This window comes from Sapajus apella, unplaced genomic scaffold (genome assembly GCF_009761245.1).
Source record: "Sapajus apella isolate SASKATOON/1434 unplaced genomic scaffold, GSC_monkey_1.0 scaffold194, whole genome shotgun sequence".
In the NCBI taxonomy this organism is placed as follows: Eukaryota; Metazoa; Chordata; class Mammalia; order Primates; family Cebidae; genus Sapajus; species Sapajus apella.
The window spans coordinates 156,606-177,741 of record NW_022437134.1 but is presented as its reverse complement, the minus strand read 5'-3'; the positions used below and the strand labels follow the sequence as shown (position 1 = coordinate 177,741).

At 53.1% G+C, this 21,136-nt stretch overlaps 1 protein-coding gene across 5 annotated transcripts in view; it reads left to right on the top strand.

Annotated features, from left to right (window-relative positions):
• ING5 (inhibitor of growth family member 5) overlaps positions 1-21,136 on the top strand; it is a 39,545-nt gene that overhangs the window by 11,456 nt on the left and 6,953 nt on the right. Inside the window, exons 6-8 of one of the 5 annotated variants that reach the window (XR_004265686.1) lie at positions 3,645-5,546; positions 6,694-6,704; positions 18,312-18,317. Coding sequence is in view for 3 of the 5 variants with exons in the window: in XM_032269570.1 (XP_032125461.1) it covers positions 7,447-7,582; positions 7,716-7,777; positions 9,433-9,475 (241 nt within the window). In the remaining 2 variants the exon portion in view is untranslated. Of the gene's footprint in view, positions 1-3,644; positions 7,583-7,715; positions 7,778-8,297; positions 8,545-9,432; positions 10,442-18,311; positions 18,318-21,136 lie in introns of those variants that run through there. The other 4 variants (XM_032269570.1, XM_032269571.1, XR_004265685.1 and 1 more) reach the window with 4 other exon arrangements.

Sequence of the window (21,136 nt, the reverse complement as noted above, 5' to 3'; positions counted from 1 at the left end):
GCAACCTCCGCCTCCTGGGTTCAGGCAATTCTCCTGCCTCAGCCTCCCGAGTAGCTGGGATTACAGGCACGCACCACCATGCCCAGCTAATTTTTTGTATTTTTAGTAGAGATGGGGTTTCACCATGTTGACCAGGATGGTCTCGATCTCTTGACCTTGTGATCCACCCGCCTCGGCCTCCCAAAGTGCTGGGATTACAGGCGTGAGCCACCGCGCCCGGCCGATCCTTTTTTTTTTTTTGAGACAGGGTCTCACTCTGTCACCCAGGCTGGAGTGCAGTGGTGTGCACGGGCTCACTGCAGCCTCCACCTGCCGAGCTCGAGCAGGTCTCCCACCTCAGCCTGCCAAGTAGCTGGGACCACAGGCGTGCGCCATTATGCCTGGCTAATTTTTTGTGTATTTTTGTAGAGACAGGGTTTTGTCATGTAGCTTAGGCTGGTCTCAAACAAATGGGCTCAGGCAGTCTGCCCGCCTCAACCTCCCCGTGTGTTGAGATTACAGGTATGAGACACAGTGTCTACCCACCTTGATCTTTTTAGAGAACTAAGTTTTAGTTTCATTATTTTTATTGTTTTCATTTTCCATTGCATTTCTTTTCATCTACTCAGGTTTACTTTGCCTATACTTTTCTAGCTTTTTAAGGTGTAAATAGCTTGGTTAATTGATTTTTATGCCTGCCTTGTTCTAATTACTATTTTTGTTGCATTCCACAAATTTTGATCTAATTTTTTTTTCTTTTTCTTTTTTGCTGCTTTTCTTTTTTGTTATTTGGTCTAATTTTTATACATTATGTTTTTAATTTTTATTTTGTTTACCTATCTAAAGTATTTTAGAATTTTTTTTCTTTTTGTTTGAGATGAGGTCTCACTCATCACTCAGGCAGTAGCATGATCTTGGCTCATCGCAGCCTCCACTTCCAGGACTCAAGTGATCCTCCCACTTCGGCCTCCCTAGTAGCTGGGACCACAGGTACATGCCACCATGCCTAATTTTTTGTATTTTTGGTAGAGATGGAGTTTCACCATGTTGCCCGGCTGGTCTTGAACTTCTAAGCTCAAGTGATCCACCCACATTGGCCTCCCAAAGTGCTGGAATATAATTTTTATTTTTTATTTTTTTTTTTTTTTGTGAGACGGAGCCTTGCTCTGTTTTGCAGGCTGGAGTGCAGTGGCATGATCTTGACTCACTGCAACCTCCACCTTCCAGGCTCAAGCAAATTCTCTTGCCTCAGCCTCCCAAGTAGCTGGGATTACAGGAAATGCAGCACCATGCCTGCCTAATTTTTTTGTATTTTTAGTAGAGATGGGGTTTTGCCATGTTGGCCAGGCTGGTCTTGAACTCCCGACCTCAGGTGATCCACCCACTTCAGCCTCCCATCATACTGGGATTACAGGTGTGAGGTCACCGCACCTGGCCTAGAATTTTTTTTTTTTTTTTTTTTTTTTTTTTTGAGACATAGTCTTGCTCTGCCGCCCAGGCTAGAGTGCAATGGTGCAATCTTGGCTCACTGCAACCTCTGCCTTCTGGGTTCAAGTGATTCTCCTTCAGCTTCCTGAGTAGCTGGGATTACAGGTGCCCACCACCACACCCAGCTAATTTTTGTATTTTTAGTAGAGACAGGGTTTCACTATGTTGGCCAGACTGGTCTCAAACTCCTGACCTCGTGATCCGCCTGCTTCAACCTCCTGAAGTGCTGAGATTACAGGTGTGAGCCACCACGCCCAGCCTTCATTTCTTTTTCTTTTTCTTTCTTTGTTTTTTTTTAGAGACGGGGTTTCACCTTGTTGGCCAGGATGGTCTCGACCTCTTGACCTCGCCATCCGCCCGCCTCGGCTTCCCAGAGTGCTGGGATTCCAGGTGTGAGCCGCTGCGTCCACCCGCCTTCATTTCTTAATATTATTTTCTTTCTTTAAAAAAATTTTTCTTCATACATATTCTGCTTATGTGTATTTCTTTATGTGGATGCAGATTTCTATCTGTTGTCATTACTGCTCTGTCTGAAGAACTTTCTAACGTTTTTTATGGTACATGTACAGTGATGGTGGTGAATTCTCTAAGTTTTTGTTTCTCTGGAAATGCTTTTATTTTGTTGCATATAGAGTTTTAGGTTGACCTTTTTTGTTTTATCACTAGAGATATTCTCTCATTTTCTTCTGTCTTTCATTGATTCCAATGGTGCATTAGTGATTGTTATTTTTGGTGATATTTTCTCTTTTTTTTGCTTCTAAGATTTCTCATTGTCACAGGCTCTTAACAGTTTGGTTAAATGTGTCTCGATGTGATTTTGTGTGTATATATTGCGTGGAACTTGTTGAGTGTCTTTGAACTAAATGTTGGCTTATACTTTGCATCAAATCTGGAAAATTTTTAGGCAGTTCTTCAAATACTTTTGTGCTCTTGTTTCTCCTCTCCCTGAGACTCCAGTTGCACGTGTGTTCATTAGCTTAGGTTTTCTCACAGGTCACTGAGGCTCTGCTTATTTTCTGTCAGCGTTTTTCTATCTGTACTTCAGTTTGTTTCTGTTACTTTATTTATTTATTTTTGAGACAGTTCTGGCTCTGTTGCCCAGGCTGGAGTGCAATGGCACAATCTCGGCTCACTGCAAGCTCTGCCTCCCCAGGTCAAGCGATCCTCTGCCTCAGCCTCCTGAGTAGCTGGGAATGTAGGCGCTTGCCACCATGACTGGCTAATTTTGCATTTTTAGTAGAGACAGGGTTTCACCATGTTATGCAGGCTGGTCTCGAACTCCTGGCCTCAAGTGATCTGCCTGTCTCACCTGGGATTATAGGTGTGAGCCACTGTACCCGGCCCTAATTTAGTTTTAATTTCCTTTCATACATTTCCCATTTAAGAGGCTGTAGGGCTGGGCCATGTGGCTTATGCCTGTAATCTCAGCACTTTGGGAGGCTGAGGTGGGGGGGCCACTTGGGTTGCTGGGATCACAGGCCTGCGCCACCATTCCTTGCTAACCAGCTTAAAGGAAAAAATAATCAGCTTATATTTTCCTGCTGGGTTTATGTGTCTTAGGGTTAATTATTAGCTGTCTGACCTTAGCTATAAAGGAAGCGTGGAGAAGGGGTTTCTAGTCTCCCCAGGATTTGTTCGCTCTGTTTTCGTCCAGGCCTATGGGGCAGGGGGTGCGGGGGTGTGGCAGGGTCTCAGCTTCAGCTCCACCCTGGCCCCTCAAAGGCCCTGAGCTCTTGACTGAGAGCCCCAGGGAGCCTGAGGATCGCCGTCTCTGGAAGGCTGCCCCGTGGGCCCGTCTGCACTTTGGTGGGCTTGGATTTCCTCTCTTGCCTCCTGCCTCCACGGCTTCTGCCATTGCTGAAGTATGGAGAGGAGACTGGTGGTGCCCGAGCAGACCCTTCCTTGAGAATGCTGAGGCTGCGGGGATTTTTCCCTCTGCTTTTAGTTGCTCTGTGCAGCCTCTGGACTCTGTAAATGTCTGTGGGGATGCAGCTGCCATGTATGGCTGTGTGGGCTCAGCGTGGCCCAATGGGCAGCCCAGCCACACTCAGGGCATGAGACAGGTGGACCCCCAACCCCCACACTGCAGGTCATCCAGTGCTTGTGGCTCCACAGCTCCCCCACATCTTTGAGAATGTGGTGTTGTGACTTGCTGGGTTTTGTGTTTTCTAACTCAGTGGCAACAGCGTTCTGAGTCTTCCTGCTCCTTCCTGCTCCAAACCTGAAGGCCCCATCCCGACTGAGCCTTTTCTGCATGAGAGCAGGTCTCCTGCTGGCCTCTTCCTCACCCAGGGCTGTTTCTCAGGAGTGTGCTAGGTTTGAGGAATGCAGGCACGGCGTCCTCGCGGTGGTGAAGGAGATCCCAACTCCCTGCAGGAGTCAGGATTTCCTCTTGAGGGGTCTGCCCTGCTTGAGACCTCAGGAACAACGAGCACCTCTGCAAACACAGGAAGATCCCGTGGCCTCATGACAGAAGCTGTGGGGCTGTGGACTGGCAGTGGGGAGCCGGGAGCTCAGTGCAAACACAGGAAGATCCCCGTGGTCTCATGACAAAGCCGTGGGGCTGTGGACTGGCAGTGGGGAGCCGGGAGCTCAGTGCAAACACAGGAAGATCCCGTGGCCTCATGACAGAAGCCATGGGGCTGTGGACTGGCAGTGGGGAGCCGAGGGCTCAGCGTGAACACAGGAAGATCCCGTGAGCTCAGCGCAAACACAGGAAGATCCCGTGGCCTCATGACAGAAGCCGTGGGGCTGTGGACTGGCAGTGTGGAGCCGGGAGCTCAGCGCAAACAGAGAAAGATCCTGTGGCCTCATGACAGAAGCCGTGGGGCTGTGGACTGGCAGTGCGGAGCCGGGAGCTCAGTGCAAACACAGGAAGGTCCCGTGGCCTCATGACAGAAGCCGTGGGGCTGTGGACTGGCAGTGCGGAGCCAGGAGCTCAGCATGAACACAGGAAGATCCCGTGGTCTCATGACAGAAGCCATGGCGCTGTTGCGTAGCAGTGGAGCCTGGAGCTCAGCACTGCCTGCCGGGCAGGTTGTGGCAGTGATAGATGAGAAGATGATCACAGATGGCGACAAGTGTGGGACCCCCGTGGCACTGGGCTGGATCTGGCTTGTGCGCGAGTCTCTTCCTTCTCTGTGCCCCTGGATGTCAGTGCTGCTGCTGTCCCGTTGCAAGACGTTGAGACGGGCTGGTGAGGCCAGCTCTGAAGCTTCAGGAGGGACAGGAGGGTAGTGCAGTGTGGTGGGCAGACGGAGGGTCCTGAGGACCCAAAGCCTGGGCCTGCCAGGGTGGGGGTGTGCTCCCGTGTGGCTCCAGGGACATCCTCCTGGCTGTGTGTGGGAGCCTACCTGTCCCTGGGCTCTGGAATCTGTGGCACACGTCCCTGTCCCCGTTGGCATAGTGGGTTTTCACGCCCCTCTTGGTCATGCTGTGGTGCCAGGCTGTTCTACTTCAAGCCAGGTCTTGTTCTCTGCTCGGGACCCGGGAGTGTGTGCCATCATGTCCCTGTGGCCTGCCCTCTCCAGGCCTGTTCCCCGCGTGGCCGGGCCCTTCCTGAAATGGCAGCGTTCCCAGACTGCACAGACTTCGAGTCTCGTCTGAGATCCCGTGACCTACGGCTGCCCGTGCACTGCTGCTGCCCTGTGGCCCTGCTCTGGCAACATGGAACCTGTGTGTGTGGACAAAGGGTGGTGTCACCTGTAGCGCCTGGAATCCTGGAGTTTGGACAGGCAGGAAGCCATCGGGCTGGGCACAGGGGTTCGCTGGTGCCTCCTGGTGAGGGGTGCCCTCCACACCTCGGCATTAGCACAGAGAGTGCATCTTGCGGCAGTGGTGCCAGAGGGAGTCACGGAGCAGCCGCTGACAACTGGGGTTGCCCCAGCCTGTGCAGGGGACAGGGCTCCCCATGGCCTCCTGGCAGCCTTCCTCAGGGCCAGTAGCAGTGCTCCCTGGCCACGCACCGTGGTGCTCCCTCAGGTGCCACTGGAGAGGCCAGTGAACCCTCTATGCTGGCCTCAGCTTCTGGGGTGCCTTTGCTTGGGCCATCCCCTCAGGCCCCCAGCCCTCTCCCACTGGTGAGCACCCTCGAACCCAGTGATGCTGAGACGTAGGTCACATGGCAGCTCAGTCAGTAGGGATGTCGGGTTGGGCTTTGTAGACAGAATGAGACTCAGTGCAGAAGAGGATGGCACCACAGGGAGTCTTTGGGGACTGTTGGCTGCAGAGGGTGCTTCCCTGCTCTCTGCAAAGAGACCGCAGGAGCCCCATGGAGGAGAAGCCACAGATGGCAGCCCGGAATTGGCAGGTGGCTGAGACGTAGACCCTCGGAGCGCTGTCGGAGCAGAGACCCGAAGGCTACTTGAGACGGTTGTTTGACAACAGTGTTGGCAGCACCAGGACGCGGACTTGTGGCATTTATGGATTTCATAATACATATTTATAAAGAGAAACCCCCACCTGTTCCCAGACAGAGAGCAGAAGAGCAGATTACCCGCAAGGCAGACAGGCAGGTGCCCCGTGCCAGAGGGCAGTGGGGAGGCTGGCTGTGTGCTGAGCCTAAGCGCGCGTATGTGTGTACATACAGGCAATTGCAAAGGCGTGGAAAAGCTTTAGACAGGCATTCAAGGAGAAGCTGAGTGTTGATTCCCTCTGGGACCCGGACTTCTGCTGCGTGGCTGTCCCTCACTGTGGCTGTTTACCTTCTCACGGCCACGTTCCTGCAGCTAACCTGCCGTGGTTACAGAGCAGCTAGGTATTCTTGGGTTGGAGTGTGGCATAGGGAAGATATTTTTTCTCTCCGTACTAATGGGAATATACTGTTTATACCACCTGCAGCTTGTAAGTTTATTTGAAAAATACTGAAATACAAAAGAATCAGTTTCCTCCAAGTGCCTCCCTTTCAAACGGGAAAGTCTCCCCTGAGGTCTGTGGTGCTGCAGGTGGCAGGCTTGGCGGGAGGTGTGGCCGGGGGGAAACACCCACCAGCCTGCTGTGTAGAAACCCACGTGGGAGCTGGCGGGGACAGGGGTGACAAGGATGGCATGTGGTCGGAAGGGGCCCTGCGCCAGGTGGGCAGCTGGGTGGGTGGGGGGTGGTCCGGAGCGTGTGTGGGGAGCTGCTGGTTTTGTGAGTGTTGGGGCAGGAGTGCCTGAGTGGGGTGTTGAGGGCCCGGGCGTAGGACGCACGCTGTTCTGGTGGGAGGAGGTCACGGTTAAGGGAGAGCTGTTGACTCTGTGCGGGCCGTTCTGACACCTGTCAGTCTGGGTTGGGATGCAAGCAGGCTTCTTTCAAGTGTCAGCCATCTGCTGGCGGAGGTGACGTGTGTTTGTCCCCGAAGGGGCCGGGGTCTTTGGAGGGATGGCCTCAGAAGGGAGGTGAGTCCAGAGGGCCCCGGGGGAGTCCCATCTCGGGGGAGGGACTGAGGTCCCCAGAGTGGGACCAGAGTCCCCGTGCTGTGGGTGAGCGCTGCGCCTCACAGCCTCTCGGGTACCCCCTGTGCCCCCATGTCCCCACCTGGGTACATAGGTGGGGGTGAGGTCTCCACCCCTCTGCTGCCAGCTGCTGCTGTTCCTGAATTTTTGTGGGTAGCAGTGTTCTTTCTACCCTCAGCTGACAGTCTGTTCATCTCCTTAATTATTTTCTTGCTGTGCATTCTTGGAAGAACACTGCACGGTTGGAGGGGTTATTGAGGTTTTGAAATTGTTCGCTCCAAGAAGGAAACATCCATAAGGTTTGTGCTCAATCAGTGCATGACTTCAGTGGCAGGCCCTGGGAATTGCTTTCATTTCTAAAGGATAATAAGAAAAATGGAAGCAAGCTTATTTGTTATGTGTAGCTCAGAGTTCAGTATAGATATCCCCTTTGGAATAATCATCTTCGCAGCTCTGGGGTGAGGGGACCCTGAGCCAGAGGCAGAAGGGCCTGTGCTGTCTCACTTCCCGCCATGGCCGTCAGCGGTGCCTCCCCCTCCCGCAGGTCTGAGTTCACTGACGCCATCCTGTCCGTGCACCCGTCCGACGTGCTAGACATGCCCGTGGACCCCAACGAACCCACCTACTGCCTGTGCCACCAGGTCTCCTACGGGGAGATGATCGGCTGTGACAATCCAGACGTGAGTGTGGCCTGTGGGGTCCGCGCCGTGGGGCAGTCCTGCGTGGGGCGGGGCTGGTGGGTGTTGGCATCTCCTGGGATTCACGTACAGAGCACGAGGTGTGTTGACTGGGCCTTTTCCCTTTATTTTGCAGTGTCCAATTGAGTGGTTTCACTTTGCCTGCGTGGACCTCACCACGAAACCCAAAGGGAAATGGTGAGTGTGGGACTCTCACTCTGTTTTCTCCCAGGCTGCATGGTGTTGTACTGCCGGCCTCCCCGGGAGAGGGCGCTCGATTGCGGGATCTTGTCAGGCTTAGGGCCGGTAGCCACGTAGGCTGCCCCACCGTGGCCTCCAGGAGTGTGGCTGGCGGGCTGGCTGCTCTGGGTGTGGCTGTTTCTCCCCTTTGCTGCTGTGCCTGTCCGAGCTAGCAGAGGGACTTCCTCACCCGGGGACAGCAGTTACCGAGTTGCGTAATATTCACTTTCACATTCCCCTCCTGAAGAACAGCCTTTCTGACTGCGGGAGGTGGTGATCCTCCTACATCAGAAATGAGAGGTTCTTGTCCCCAGGGAGATTTGGGAAAGATACACAGGCGTGAGCCCCGAAGCCAGGGCGTGGGTCTGGGGCTGTGCTCCCGACTGTCTGGCGGAGAAGGGCGTGGGTGTCAGGAGCAGCTTCTCTTCCTGACCCTTGCCTCCCCTCAGCAATGGCAACTCTGCATGTTGTTCCTCAGATTCACTTAAATAAAACCGTGTCATCTGGGCAGCATCAGGAAACCCCAGCTCTACCAAAAATACAAAAATTAGCTGGGCGTGGTGGTGGTGCCTGTGGTCCCAGCTACCCGGGAGGATGAGGTGGGAGGATGCGTGAGCCCCGAAGTCCAAGGCTTCAGTGAGCTGAGATCGCACCACTGCACTCCAGCCTGGGCGCCAGAGCAAGACCCTGTCTCAAATGAATAAATAAATAAAAAGATGAAAACCTGGCTTTGTTTGCCTGTGCTAAAAATCTAAACATGGATATATGTTCTGTAAATGAAATCAGAGCGTGTCCTTCTGTGTGACCCTCAGCGGTCACCGTGGCAGTGTGTCTGAACCTCCGGCAGACTCGCCCCAGGTCGGTGAGGGCCGTCCTCCTTGGTGTTCGGTGTGAGGACGCAGAGGGAAAGGATGCCATGCCTTGCAGGCTGGCCCGGCTCACGGCATCACGCAGTGCTGACACAGGCTGGCCTGCCACGGGCACAGATGGCACCGCGGTGCCCCACACCGTGCGGCCGGGGCGCGATGCACCAGGGTTTCGAGAAGGGGTTGGAGGCTGTTAGGGCGGAGGGCCCTGGGCAGGTGGGGGCTGATGGCTGCATCACATGTGAGCCGGCTGCTTCCAGAGTGGGAACCTCCGGAACGTCCCCAGTGGCCAGCGGCGGCCTCTGTTGTGGAGCCCCCATGTATGCGGCTTCAGAACCTGCCCAGCCCAGAATCACCAGGGAGCGCTTGTGAGGCAGCAGCTTCCAGGGCTGGTGCAGGGTGCTGGGCTGGCTGACTGTGCACCTGAGGGGCTGCCACGCTCACGTGCGCTTGGTACCTACAGCTGCGCTGGACTCCAGATGGAGGGCACCACCAACCCTGCCATCGGCCGGGGAAGAAGGACCCACCTGGCCAGGAGGAACACTGGGGTGTAAAATCGGTTTTGCTCACGATGCGTATCTGTCGCCTTCTGCAGGAGGGCTGCGTCCCCACTCGGCGTGTGTCTCTCCTGCTGCTGTCTCGCCCATGGCCTCTAGCCGCTCTGGGAGAGATGGGGAGGCGGGTACGGGCACCCTGTGCGCTGGTGGAAATGGCGCCCAGGGCCTTACTGCACCTTTCTCGTCACAGGTTCTGTCCACGGTGTGTCCAGGAAAAGAGGAAGAAGAAGTAGGAGCAGCTGCGTGCCCACGTCCAAGGAGCAAGTTAATCTATTCCTTCATTCGTGTTGCAATATTTCCCTTCATTTTAAAATTACCTTGTTTGGTTGATATTTAGTAACTCAACGTCCAGTTGAAATTCTGGATGTTTCCTAAAACAGCCCACCAAGCCCTGTTCGCACAGAAGGGTGACCTTGCAGGGACTCGCCGCCATGACACGAGTGTGGCTTTTACGGGACTTCCCCTGAGCATCAGCAGGGAGCCTGACCGGCCGTGGACGGGCACGCGTGAGCTCAGGCAGCCAGGCCAGGCATGCAGGCAGGGGAGATGCCGTCCCCTGGTCCACACCGCCCTGGCATTGCCTTCCTGTGGTTTTCTAGGACTGTTTGGTACAGCCCGAGCTCCGCGCACCCCACCACCCCTGGAGCACGGCCGCCCGAGACACACGTGGGGCCAGTGCTTCGGCGGCCGGGTGCCTCCTCACATTCCACTCCACGTGGGATCTGGCCGCCGGGCGCTCCTGTTTGGGGCACCACTGGCAGGCCCAGGAGGGCTGGGGGCTCTTCCCCAGAGGAAGTGGCCTCCGCTTCACTGTGCCCTGCCTTTTTAGCTTGGACTTCAGTCCTCCTCCCTCGGGGGATTCACCTCTGGAGTAAACGGCTCTTCATTAGCTTGGATTAGCGGTGGGTTCTGTGACCAGCACCCACAAGACACTGCACAACAGCTGGGCTGATGTTCCGTTTCTCTGGGAATTCGTGACGTTTTTACTGTGAAGATGAAATTATCGTAATAGCATGAAGATCATGGGTCTGTGTGTCTGTGAAGTGAGTCCCGCCTGCTGGAGCTGACGAACCACGGATGTCCCTGCTCGTGCTGTGCGTTCCCAGGCCCGCAGCTCCCGTCCAAGGGGACTCTGATGTGAATTTGTTGTGAATTTATTGTGCCACAATAGCAGTTCTGGAATGAAGCTAGGAAACGTGTGTGCTTTTTGTTGAGTCAGTGCTTACCAAGCTGATTTGGAGCCACCTTTTCAGTGGTAGCGGGGAAGGCCGTGCGTATTTGCTCTGTTGTGGCACGTTGGCGATGCTGCCACTAGTGTGTGGTTCCCAGGAGCGTCGCAGGCTCTCGGAAATCCTGTCCTGTGTGTTTAGAGGAAGGAGGGGATTCCCCCGGAATGCAGGGAAGCCTGTTTCTGCCCTCACACCACGGAAAGAAACTTGAGGGAAAACTGAGGCGTGAGGTTCCCAGTTTAAGAAAAGTCTGGTTTTCTTCATAGTGGGGAGTCATTATGAATGATACCTCACTTCCTTCTGATGGCTACGTCTGTATCTTTTCCTCCTGGTTTTCTTTTTTTGTGGCAGAATCTCACTGTGTCGCCTGGCTGGAGCGCTGTGGCACGATCTCGGCTCACCGCAACCTCCACCTCCTGGGTTCAATCGATTCTCCTGCCTCAGCCTCCTGAGTAGATGGGATTACAGGCATGCGCCACCACGCCCTGCTAATTTTTATATATTTTTTTCAACTTTTTTTTTTTTTGAGACGGAGTCTCGCTGTGTTGCCCAGGCTGGAGTGCGGTGGCTCTTCACCGGCACGATCCCACTACTGATCAGCACGGGAGTTTTGACCTGCTCCGTTTCTGACCTGGGCCAGTTCACCCCTCCTTAGGCAACCTGGTGGCTCCCGGGAGGTCACCCACCATATTGATGCCGAACTTAGTGCGGATACCCGATCGGCATAGCGCGCTGCAGCCCAGAACTCCTGAGCTCAAGCGTCCTGCCGCCTCAGCCTCCTGAATACCTGGGACTACAGGCACGCACCACCGCGCCTAATTTTTATATTTTTAGTAGAGATGGGGTTTCACCACATTGGCCAGGATGGTCATGATCTCTTGACCTTGTGATCTGCCTGCCTCAGCCTCCAAAGTGCTGGGATTGCAGGCGTGAGCCACCACACCCGGCCCTTTTCCTCCTGTTTTTAATGTTTTACTAAGGAGAGGAACTTGTGAAGCTCCGTGTCTCAGACGGGGCCCTCCCCACGAGAAGCTGGTGGTCAGTGAATGAAAACAAGAACACCCTGGAACATTCCTGGTTGGGGTGGCGACACATTCCTGTACTGCGGTTCTTGAGCCAAACCGATGTTTCTGGGCCGCCTGTCCTTTCTGGGAGCCGGCGAGGGTGTGGGGCAGCGGGTGGGAGTGGACCTTCTGGATGCAGGTGCAGGCCACGGTCCATGCTGCTGCTTCTCGTCCCATCAGCTTCTGGGCCTGAAGGGCTCCCTCTGAGCCACCGCCTTCCTGCAGCTCAGAAGGAAAAGGGTGGGAGAGGGCCAGCCACACCACTTCACACCTCAGCCATGGCTGTGAAACGAGGTGTGTGGTTTTCGTTGTTTTTTTTCTCCTGGGGACGGAGTCTCACTTTGTTGCCCAGGCTGGAGTGCAGGTGCAATCTCAGCTCACTGCACCCTCCGCCTTCCGGGCTCAAGTGATCCTCCCACATCAGCCTCCCGAGTAGCTGGGATGACAGGCATGCACCATCAGGCCCAGCTAATTTTTGTGTTTTTGGTGGAGATGGGCTTTCACCATGTTGGCCAGGCTGGTCTTAAACTCCTGGGCTCAAGTGATCCGCCTGTGTCAGCCTCCCAGAGTGTTGGGATTACAGGCGTGAGCCACCACACTCAGCTGGAGTTGGGCGTTTTTTGTTTTGTTTTGTTTTTTGAGACGGAGTCTTGCTCTGTCACCAGGCTGGAGTGCAGTGGTGTGATCTCGGCTCACTGTAGCCTCCATCTCCTGGGTTCAAGCAATTCTCCTGTCTCAGCCTCCCAGGTAGCTGGGACTACAGGCATGTGCCACCACACCCAGCTAATTTTTGTAGTTTTAGTAGAGACCATGCTGGCCAGGATGGTCTCCATCTCTTGACCTCGTGATCTACCCGCCTCAGCCTCCCAAAGTGCTGGGATTACAGGTGTGAGCTACTCTGTCTGGTCAATTTTTGTATTTTTAGGAGAAATGGGGCTTCACCATGTTGGCCAGCCTGATCTCGAACTCCTCACCTGAAGTGATCCATCCGTCTCAGCCCCCCTCCCAAAGTGCTGGAGTCACAGGTGTGAGCCACTGTGCCCTGCTAACACAGATATTTAATGATCATGGAGAATACATTGTGCATAATTTTCTTCTCTCTTTTATCATTTTTGTGAAGAGAGATAGGTAAGTGCAGGGAGTTTGTGCTAAAACAGTGCCTGGCAATTTTTCAAAAGTGAATTTGATATTTGCGCTCCACCTTTGAGCTGTTCACACCATGGCTCCCCCTGGAAGGAGCTGGGCTGGTTGGTGCGGGCTTTTAGCCTCCTGGCTTCCTGAGGTCTCTCTGCCTTCCCAGGAAAGGTGACTGGCTTTCTTCTGTGTGGGAAGCTTTTGTCTAACACGTGATGATGTGGTCCTGCCTGCCACTGTGCACCATCCCAGGCACTGAATTTTGGCCTTTTCTTTAAGTTTCTGTGCTTACGTGTTTTTAGTGTTATTTTTGCCACTTACAATATCACCAAAATAATATGCATAGGGTTTTGGAAGAAACACAGAAACAGGAGCAGAATGGGACAATTCCGTGGGTTGTAGTTTGGGCCCTGACTGAACCCTGAGTGCTCTGTGGCTGATGCCGTGCCTGCCTGTGGGAGACACACACTCAGGAGTGGCTGTTTGGCCAGAAAAGAAGGTCATGGCCCCTGGCCTGGCCCCAGCCCTGCAGGGACACAGGTGCCACACATTTGCACCATCCACGCCTTGCTCCAGAAGGCCTGGCCCCCTTCTCCCTGGGGGTGATTCAGGGACCAGACCCCTCTCCACAGCTGCCCAGCTCCAGTCCCATCTCATGGATTGAGGGTGTCTGGGCTGGACCCCGTGGGTCACCCTGGCAGCTTCATCTGAGCTGAAGGTGTGGGTCCTCTGTGGCTGTGCGACGGACCTCCGTGGGAAGGAGCACTCTGCCCATTTTCCTTGTTTCCAGGGCTGCTGTTATCAGTCAGCGATCTGAGGAAATCCTCTAGCTTTCCTGTAGGGGAAGGCAGGCTGCGCTGAACCAGGGGCTGGGGAAACAGCCCTCCCCATCTGTGAATGTGCCCCAGGTGCCGCAGCCGGGGACGTGGATGCCGAGCGGAGGCCTGCGTGGCCACCTGAGCAGGCTGCTTATCTCAAGCTGGGCGGGACCCCTGGGCAGCTGGACATGAGACCACTGTTGGCCAGGGCCATGGGGGCTGGGTTTTTGCAGTCTGCCTGGAGCGACGAGAAGCAGCTGTGTAGACGGGTGGTGGTGGGAGCATTTCCCAGGACGGATGGGGACAGCGGCCAGCTCGTCCTCTGTCTGGCAGCCCTGCCACACTTGGCCTCCTGTCCCACCCTCGGGAGCCCTGGCTGGGGCTGCCTTGAGCAATAACACTGGCCTAGAGCGGCTTCCCACGTGGCCACAAAGCCAAGGCTGCTCTTGAACTCCTGTCCTAGGTTAGGTCTTCGTGGTTTAGAATTAAAAAAGCAGTGAGGGATGTTTATCATGGACATTGAAGACTTAAGGTTTTCCTAAATTTTTAGTGAGCAGTGATGGCCTTCACTACCTGTGCTGAGAGGAATTTTAAGCCAGGGGAAGCATAAGAAAATGTTCCCGTTCAGGAGAGATTTTACTGAAGTTTCTTTTTTCCTCTGTATGTATTTTATGGCGTTCACTCTTAACCACATTTCATCCAAAAAGATGACGCAGCTTTAACAGGAATGTTAGATTTTATTTTCGAGGAATTATTATCTGTGTTCTCTTTGTAAAGGAAAGATAATATTGTAAATCTTTTTATTAAATAATGTAAAGATGTATATCTGTATTTTTGGATCATGTCATAGATTATGGATATATTGTTTAATAAATAAAAGTATTTTTTGGAACAAATACTTGAAAGTGCATGTGTATTAGCCCGTTTTCACGCTGCTGATGAAGACATACCCAAGACTAGGTAATTTATAAAGAAAAAGAGGGTTTAAAAAAGTTTTTTTTTCTTTTTATTTTGGGGATGAAGTCTTGCTCTGTCACCCAGGCTGGAGTGCAATGGTGCAATCTCGGCTCACTGCAACCTCTGCCTCCCAGGTTCAAGCGATTCTCCTGCCTCAGCCTCCCAAGTAGCTTGGAATACAGGCATGCACCACCACACCCAGCGAATTTTTGTATTTTTAGTAGAGATGAGGTTTCACCATGTTGGCCAGGCTGCTCTTGAACTCCTGACCTCAGCAGATCCGCCCACCTCAGCCTCTCAGAGTGTGGGGAATACAGGTGTGAGCCACTGTGCTGGGCAGGAAAAGAGGTTTAATGGACCCACAGTTCCATAACGCTGGGGGAGGAGGCACAATTGTGGCAGGAGGTGAAGGGCACATCTTGCATGGCGGCAGACAAGAGAATGAGAGCTCCAAGTGAAAGGGGTTTCCTCTGATAAAACCATCAGATTGTGAGACTACTACCATGAGAACAGTATGTGGGAACCACCCCAATGATTCAGTTATCTCCCACCGGTCCCTCCCACAACGTGGGAATTACGGGAGCTACATTCAAGATGAGATTTGGGTGGAGACATGGCCCAGCCATAGCAGCATCATTTTGGGAAACGTGTAACATGTGTGTCGTTCCCAGAGTCAAGTGTATAAAGCTGAATTTTGAAGGGGTGTGCAGTGGTTGGAGAGTGGTGTGTGGAGCTTGGGGGCACACCGCTCTCCAACCATGGGAGAGGACCTGGGGAAGACCCCGTGCCTTACCTTGGTGGTCGCTCAGGAAGCTCAGTGGCCAGTGCTGGGCTCTGCCATGTTGCAGCATCAGAAGTCGATTCCAAGGAAGGCATGTGTGAGAATGCTGCAGTCGTTCTAAGGGTGCTGGCTGTGCTCCGGCGGGACGGTTGGCCCAGGATTGCTGCTGCACTTGCCCTTTGGAAGCTGCTGGAGGGAGCTGCTTTGGCTCTGTCTTAGCCCATTCTTGCACTGCTGTAAAGAACGACCTGAGACTGTGTAATTTATAAAGAAATGAGGTTTAATTGACTCACAGTTCCGTAGGCTGTACAGAAAGCTTGGCTGGGAGGCCTCAGGAAACTTACGTCATGGCAGAACGCGGAGGGGAAGCAGGCATGTCTTGCAGAGCAGGAGAGAGAGTGAGCGAAGGGGGAAGGTGCCACACTTTTCAACAAACAGGTCTCCTGAGAGCTCACTCACCTTCACAAGAACAGCAAGGGGGAAATCTGCCCCCCTAGCCAATCACCAGCCCCTCCCCCAGCACTCGTGATTACAATTCAACATGAGATTTGGGTGGGGTTACACATCCAAACCATATCAGGCTGTTGTCCCAGTACCACAGACTGGGGGTGGGGGTGCTTAGCAAAAATGTCTCCGAGTTCTGGAGACTGGAAGTCCAAGATCGAGGTGCTGGCGGTGTCCGGTGCTGTACAGGGCTCTTCCCTGGGTTGGAAACACGGCCTCACATTTGCCGACATGACCAGCTGGGAGAGGGAGCTCTCTGGTGTCTCTTACCATAAGGATGCCTGTCCTGTCTGAGCAGGACCCCACCCTTGTGACTTCCTTTAACCTTAAGTACTTCTTTAGAGGTCTCATCTCCAAATGCGGCCATATTAGGGATTACAGCTTTCGCATATGAATTTCAGGAGACACAAACATAACAGGAGCTGTTGGGTCTCAAGGCATTGCCTTGAGCAGGGCATTAACAGAACCTGGAAAGAACTTGGTCATCATGAGGGACGGGTGGCCTCTCCCACCTTCCAGGTGAAACCAATCCACAGACTGGCGTCCTCGCTGGAAGAGGGGCTGAGATGCTGGGGGAAGGCCCCACAACACTGATACCAGCATGTGCCATGTTTTCCTCCAAGCATTCTTCGAGGGTATCTGTGGGGTTTGCTAGGGGTGACTGTGCCCTGGGAAAAAAGAATCAGTTATTTGTAGGGAGAAGACCCCATAAGTGCCAAGGCAGGAACCAAAAGCCTCAGCCTATTTCCATAGAAATCATGAAGAAGTAACTAGAAATATAACCCTAGTAGTTACTAGTTTAGTTATTCACAGGTGATCTTAATTCTTTTACTAATGACACACAGGTAGGAAATGCAAACCTGGGGTGACATTGTGAAATGAATGACACTGAGGCAAGATGCTCTAAACCCTCTGTCACACCCGCATAAGGGCTGCTGGAGGGCACCTTGGCTGTGCCACAGCGCCAGCATGGGGAAAGCGCCCGCTGTTTAGCCAGCTAGGGAAGGAGACGTCCCGGAGGAGATAGGAGGAAACTCCGATTCTCCAAGCTCTTATGGTATGGCCTGACAGCTGTCAGGGAGGCCCACAGACAATGGGAGCTTACTTGTCTCTATGTGGTGCTGTGCTTCAGTGGTCACATTCCGTGTGTGTACCTGGTTCCTTTTTTCTTAGAAAAGATAATCAGTAAGAGTAACATAAATACTAATGTCTTTGTTCTTTCTTAACAAGTATGGAAAAGTGCTGCTGACACATTATGTTCCTTACCTCATCTCGGCTAGTTCCTGAGCCCCCACCTGTGCGCCACGCCCTATTTTGCCCTGTCCCCAGTCACCGACCACTAAGGCCACGCCCTACCTACGCCCTACCTTCACTGCCCCCAGATTTGCAACTCAATAAAAGTGAGAGCGTCGCGGCATTCGGGGCCACTGCTGGTCTCTGCGATTTGTGGACCCTTGGGCCCAAACTCTCTTTTCCTCTATCTCTTGAGTCTTCTGTCTTTTATTTATACAATTTCTCGTCTCCGTGCCAGCCGGGAGGGGATCACAGAACGCTGAAGGGCTGGACCTTACAATTATTATTATTTTTTGAGACAGAGTTTTGCTCTTATTGCCCAGGCTGGAGTGCAGTAGCCCGATCTCAGCTCATGGCAACCTCTGCCTCCCAGGTTCAAGCCATTCTTTCACCTCAGCCTCCCAAATAGCTGGGATTACAGGTGCCCACCATCACGTCCAGCTAATTTTTGTATTGTTAGTAGGGACAGAGTTTCACCATGTTGGCCAAGCTGGTCTCGAACTCCTGACCTCAGGCAATCCACCAGCCTCAGCCACCCAAAGTGCTATAATTACGGGAGTGAGCCACTGTGCCTGGCCGGAAAAATGAAGTTATTTCAGGGGATGACATGGGTGGTAATCTTTACGGGTTCTGAATCATTCTTAATCCCAGGGGTCCAAGATGCCACTGGCCTGCTGGTAGGAGGGAGGGCGTGTGGTGCTTAGGTGGTAAGGGGGTCCACAGACCTCATCTGTGGTTGTCTTTCCAGTTCCCAAGTGTGTAATTTTTTTTTTGAGACAGAGTCTCTCTCTGTTGCCCAGGCTGGAGTGCAGTGGCAAGATCTCGGCTCACTGCAACCTCCACCTCCCAGGTTGGGTTCAAGTGATTCTCCTGCCTCAGCCGACGGAGTAGCTGGGACCACAGGTGCATGCCACCACACCTGGCTAATTTTTTGTATTTTTAGTAGAGAGGGGTTTCACCATGTTAGCCAGCATGGTCTCAAATTCCTGACCTCGTGATTCACCCATCTCAGCCTCCCAAAGTACTGGCATTACAGGCGCAAGCCAGTGTGCCTGGCCCTGAATGTGTTAATTTTTTTTTCTTTTTTTAGAGATGGGGTTTCACCATGTTGGCCAGACTGGTTTTGAACTCCTGACCTCAAATGATCCACCTGTCTCGGCCTCCCAAAGTGCTGGGATTACAGGTGAGAGCCACCATGCCCGGCCTGAATGTGTAATTTTAACAGTCACACTTGACAACTGGGAAACTCCCACACTGACTTGCAGAGCAAGAGCCAGCCGGGTAAGAAGGGCCAGGTGGACGTCTCCTTTCCAGGGTAGTAGTCCAAAAGCAAAATGCGTGGCTGACTTGGAAGAGTTTTGCATGGGTGATTCACCTGGGAAGAAGGCGGGTGGCCCTTGGGGATGTGGTTAATGTCAAAATGTGTGCCCTGAATGAAGAGACCCCCAAACAAGCTTTGTGTGGGCAACATGGCTGTTTATTCATCTGGGTGCAGGTGGGCTGACACCGAAAAGGGCATCAGCAAAGGGCGGTGGCACAGGAGTCGGTTTCATAGGTTTGGGGTGGGCAGTGGAAAGTTACAGAGTAAGGTCAGTTATGGTGGTGAGGTGGGGGCAGGGAGTATACATTACCGGAAGTTCAGTTACAATGGCGGGTGGGGTAAGAGTAGTTGAGCGGTGAGGTGATGACTACAGCTAGCGTTCGACTTACGACCACGATTGGTTCGGACAGACCGGTCGTAACACGATTTGGTCGTAAGTTGAGTAGGCTATATGTATAGTACTGTGAAATGTAAAAATCTTTAAGTCATTTTATCATAATTTTCTTTCATTATTGTTATATAATTTTCTTTGTTCATTTTATGCCATTTGTATCATCTCTACACCATTTTATTTTTACATTCGTAAGGTTTAAGTAAAACACTGCATTACCAGTACAACTGGTTTAATATTTGCAAAACATACAAAATACAGGTGCATACAAAAATACAAAATACAGGTGTAAAAAATACCATAGGAAACATTTTCTTTTCTTTTTTTTTTTTTTTTTTTTTTTTTTGCGACGGAGTTTCACTCATGTTACCCAGGCTGGAGTGCAATGGCGCGATCTCGGCTCACCGCAACCTCCGCCTCCTGGGTTCAGGCAATTCTCCTGCCTCAGCCTCCTGAGTAGCTGGGATTACACCACCATGCCCAGCTAATTTTTTTGTATTTTTAGTAGAGACGGGGTTTCACCATGTTGACCAGGATGGTCTCGATCTCTTGACCTCGTGATCCACCCGCCTCGGCCTCCCAAAGTGCTGGGATTACAGGCTTGAGCCACCGCGCCCGGCCTAGGAAACATTTTCCCAATTGCAAAACATATCAAAATATATAAACATGTACGAAACATTTTATTGGCCGCTGGTGCTTGGCTGCAGATTGTTGATGTCGTCATCTGAGACAGCAGTTGGGGTTATTGGAGTTCGTTTTTTCATAAACATGGTGAGCTTTGTCTGAATTGTACGTCTCTTTGTTTCTTCATAAATTTCACGATACGGACGAAACACATCGTGCGCCATCCATTCAATCCTTGCAAATCGTTCGATGTTTGGGTCCATTGCTCCGAAATGTATAAGAAGTTTATTGGAGCCGGGCGCGGTGGCTCAAGCCTGTAATCCCAGCACTGTGGGAGGCCGAGGCGGGTGGATCACGAGGTCAAGAGATCGAGACCATCCTGGTCAACATGGTGAAACCCCGTCTCTACTAAAACTACAAAAAATTAGCTGGGCATGGTGGCACGTGCCTGTAATCCCAGCTACTCAGGAGGCTGAGGCAGGAGAATTGCCTGAACCCAAGAGGCGGAGGTTGCGGTGAGCCGAGATCGCGCCATTGCACTCCAGCCTGGATAACAAGAGCGAAACTCTGTCTCAAAAAAAAAAAAAAAAAGAAAAAAAGACGTTTATTGGGAGGGGTTTGATGAAAAATATCCAAGACACAAAGCACCAATTGCTGTACCAAGTCTGGGATAACAGTTGAAATGGTGCACGCGGAGATGGTAGTGCTGCCGGAAGCTGGTCCGCACTGTCGTACGCACAGCTGGGCAATGTTTGCGCTGCCAGACGCGGAGCAGTCGTGGCTAGCGATTGTGGTCGGAAAGTTGACGATTGTGGTCGGAAAGTTGAATGGTCGTAAGTTGCATAGGTCGTAAGTCGATCAATACCTATATTCACATTACAGCGAGGCAGGCAGGACTGCAGACTTTCTGGGTCCGGGCCTGCACATGGAGGCCTGACAGTTAAGGAGGACAGGGATGACTCCATGCAACTGCTTGCTGCTCCAGAGCCTCATCACCAGGACAAATCCAGCTCACAGGTTTTCTCTGTGACTACCAGGACCCATCTGCGTACCCTCCACCTACTGCACAGCTCAGCAGAGCCGTGTTCGGGCTCCTGCTCTCTGCCCTCATCTGCTCAGAGATCTGGATCATCTGCACCCCTCAGAGGACAACCTTATGGAACTGGGTGAGTTGAAGTATCAGGTGCTTTGGGAGGCAGAGGCAGGTGGATTGCTTAAGTCCACGAGTTCGAGACCAACCTGAGCAGCACATGAGACCCCATCTTTACAAAAAATACAACAGCAAATTAGCAGGGCGTGGCGTTGCACGCCTTGGTCCCAGCTGAGGTGGGAGGGTGGTTTGAGCTCGGGAGGCAGGGGTTGCAGTGAGCTGAGATCACCCCTGGAACTCCAGCCTGGACAACAGGGCAAGACCCTGTCTCAAAAAAGCCCACAGAACAAGCAAGCGCTGGCGACGCCTCAGGCAAGGGGGCCCCGCCGGGGGTCGGCCCTCCTCGGGACAGCAGGTCCTGTCAGCAGGAGCCCTCGCCGCGGGCTTCGTTCTGGAGAACGCTCCGGAGGCTGCGTGGGCATCTAGGGCTGCGCCGGGCCTACTTCCTTCCCTACCTGGAGGGAGCCGGGGCGCCGGAGGTCCGCAGGGAACGCAGGACGAGGGCGTGGCCGCGACCCTCGGGTGCCAGTCGGGGCGGGGCTGGGCGGAGGGCGGGGCTGGGCGGGGGGCGGGGCCTGGTAGGCGCACGGGGCGGGGCTGGACGGCGGGCGGGGCCTGCTAGACGCAC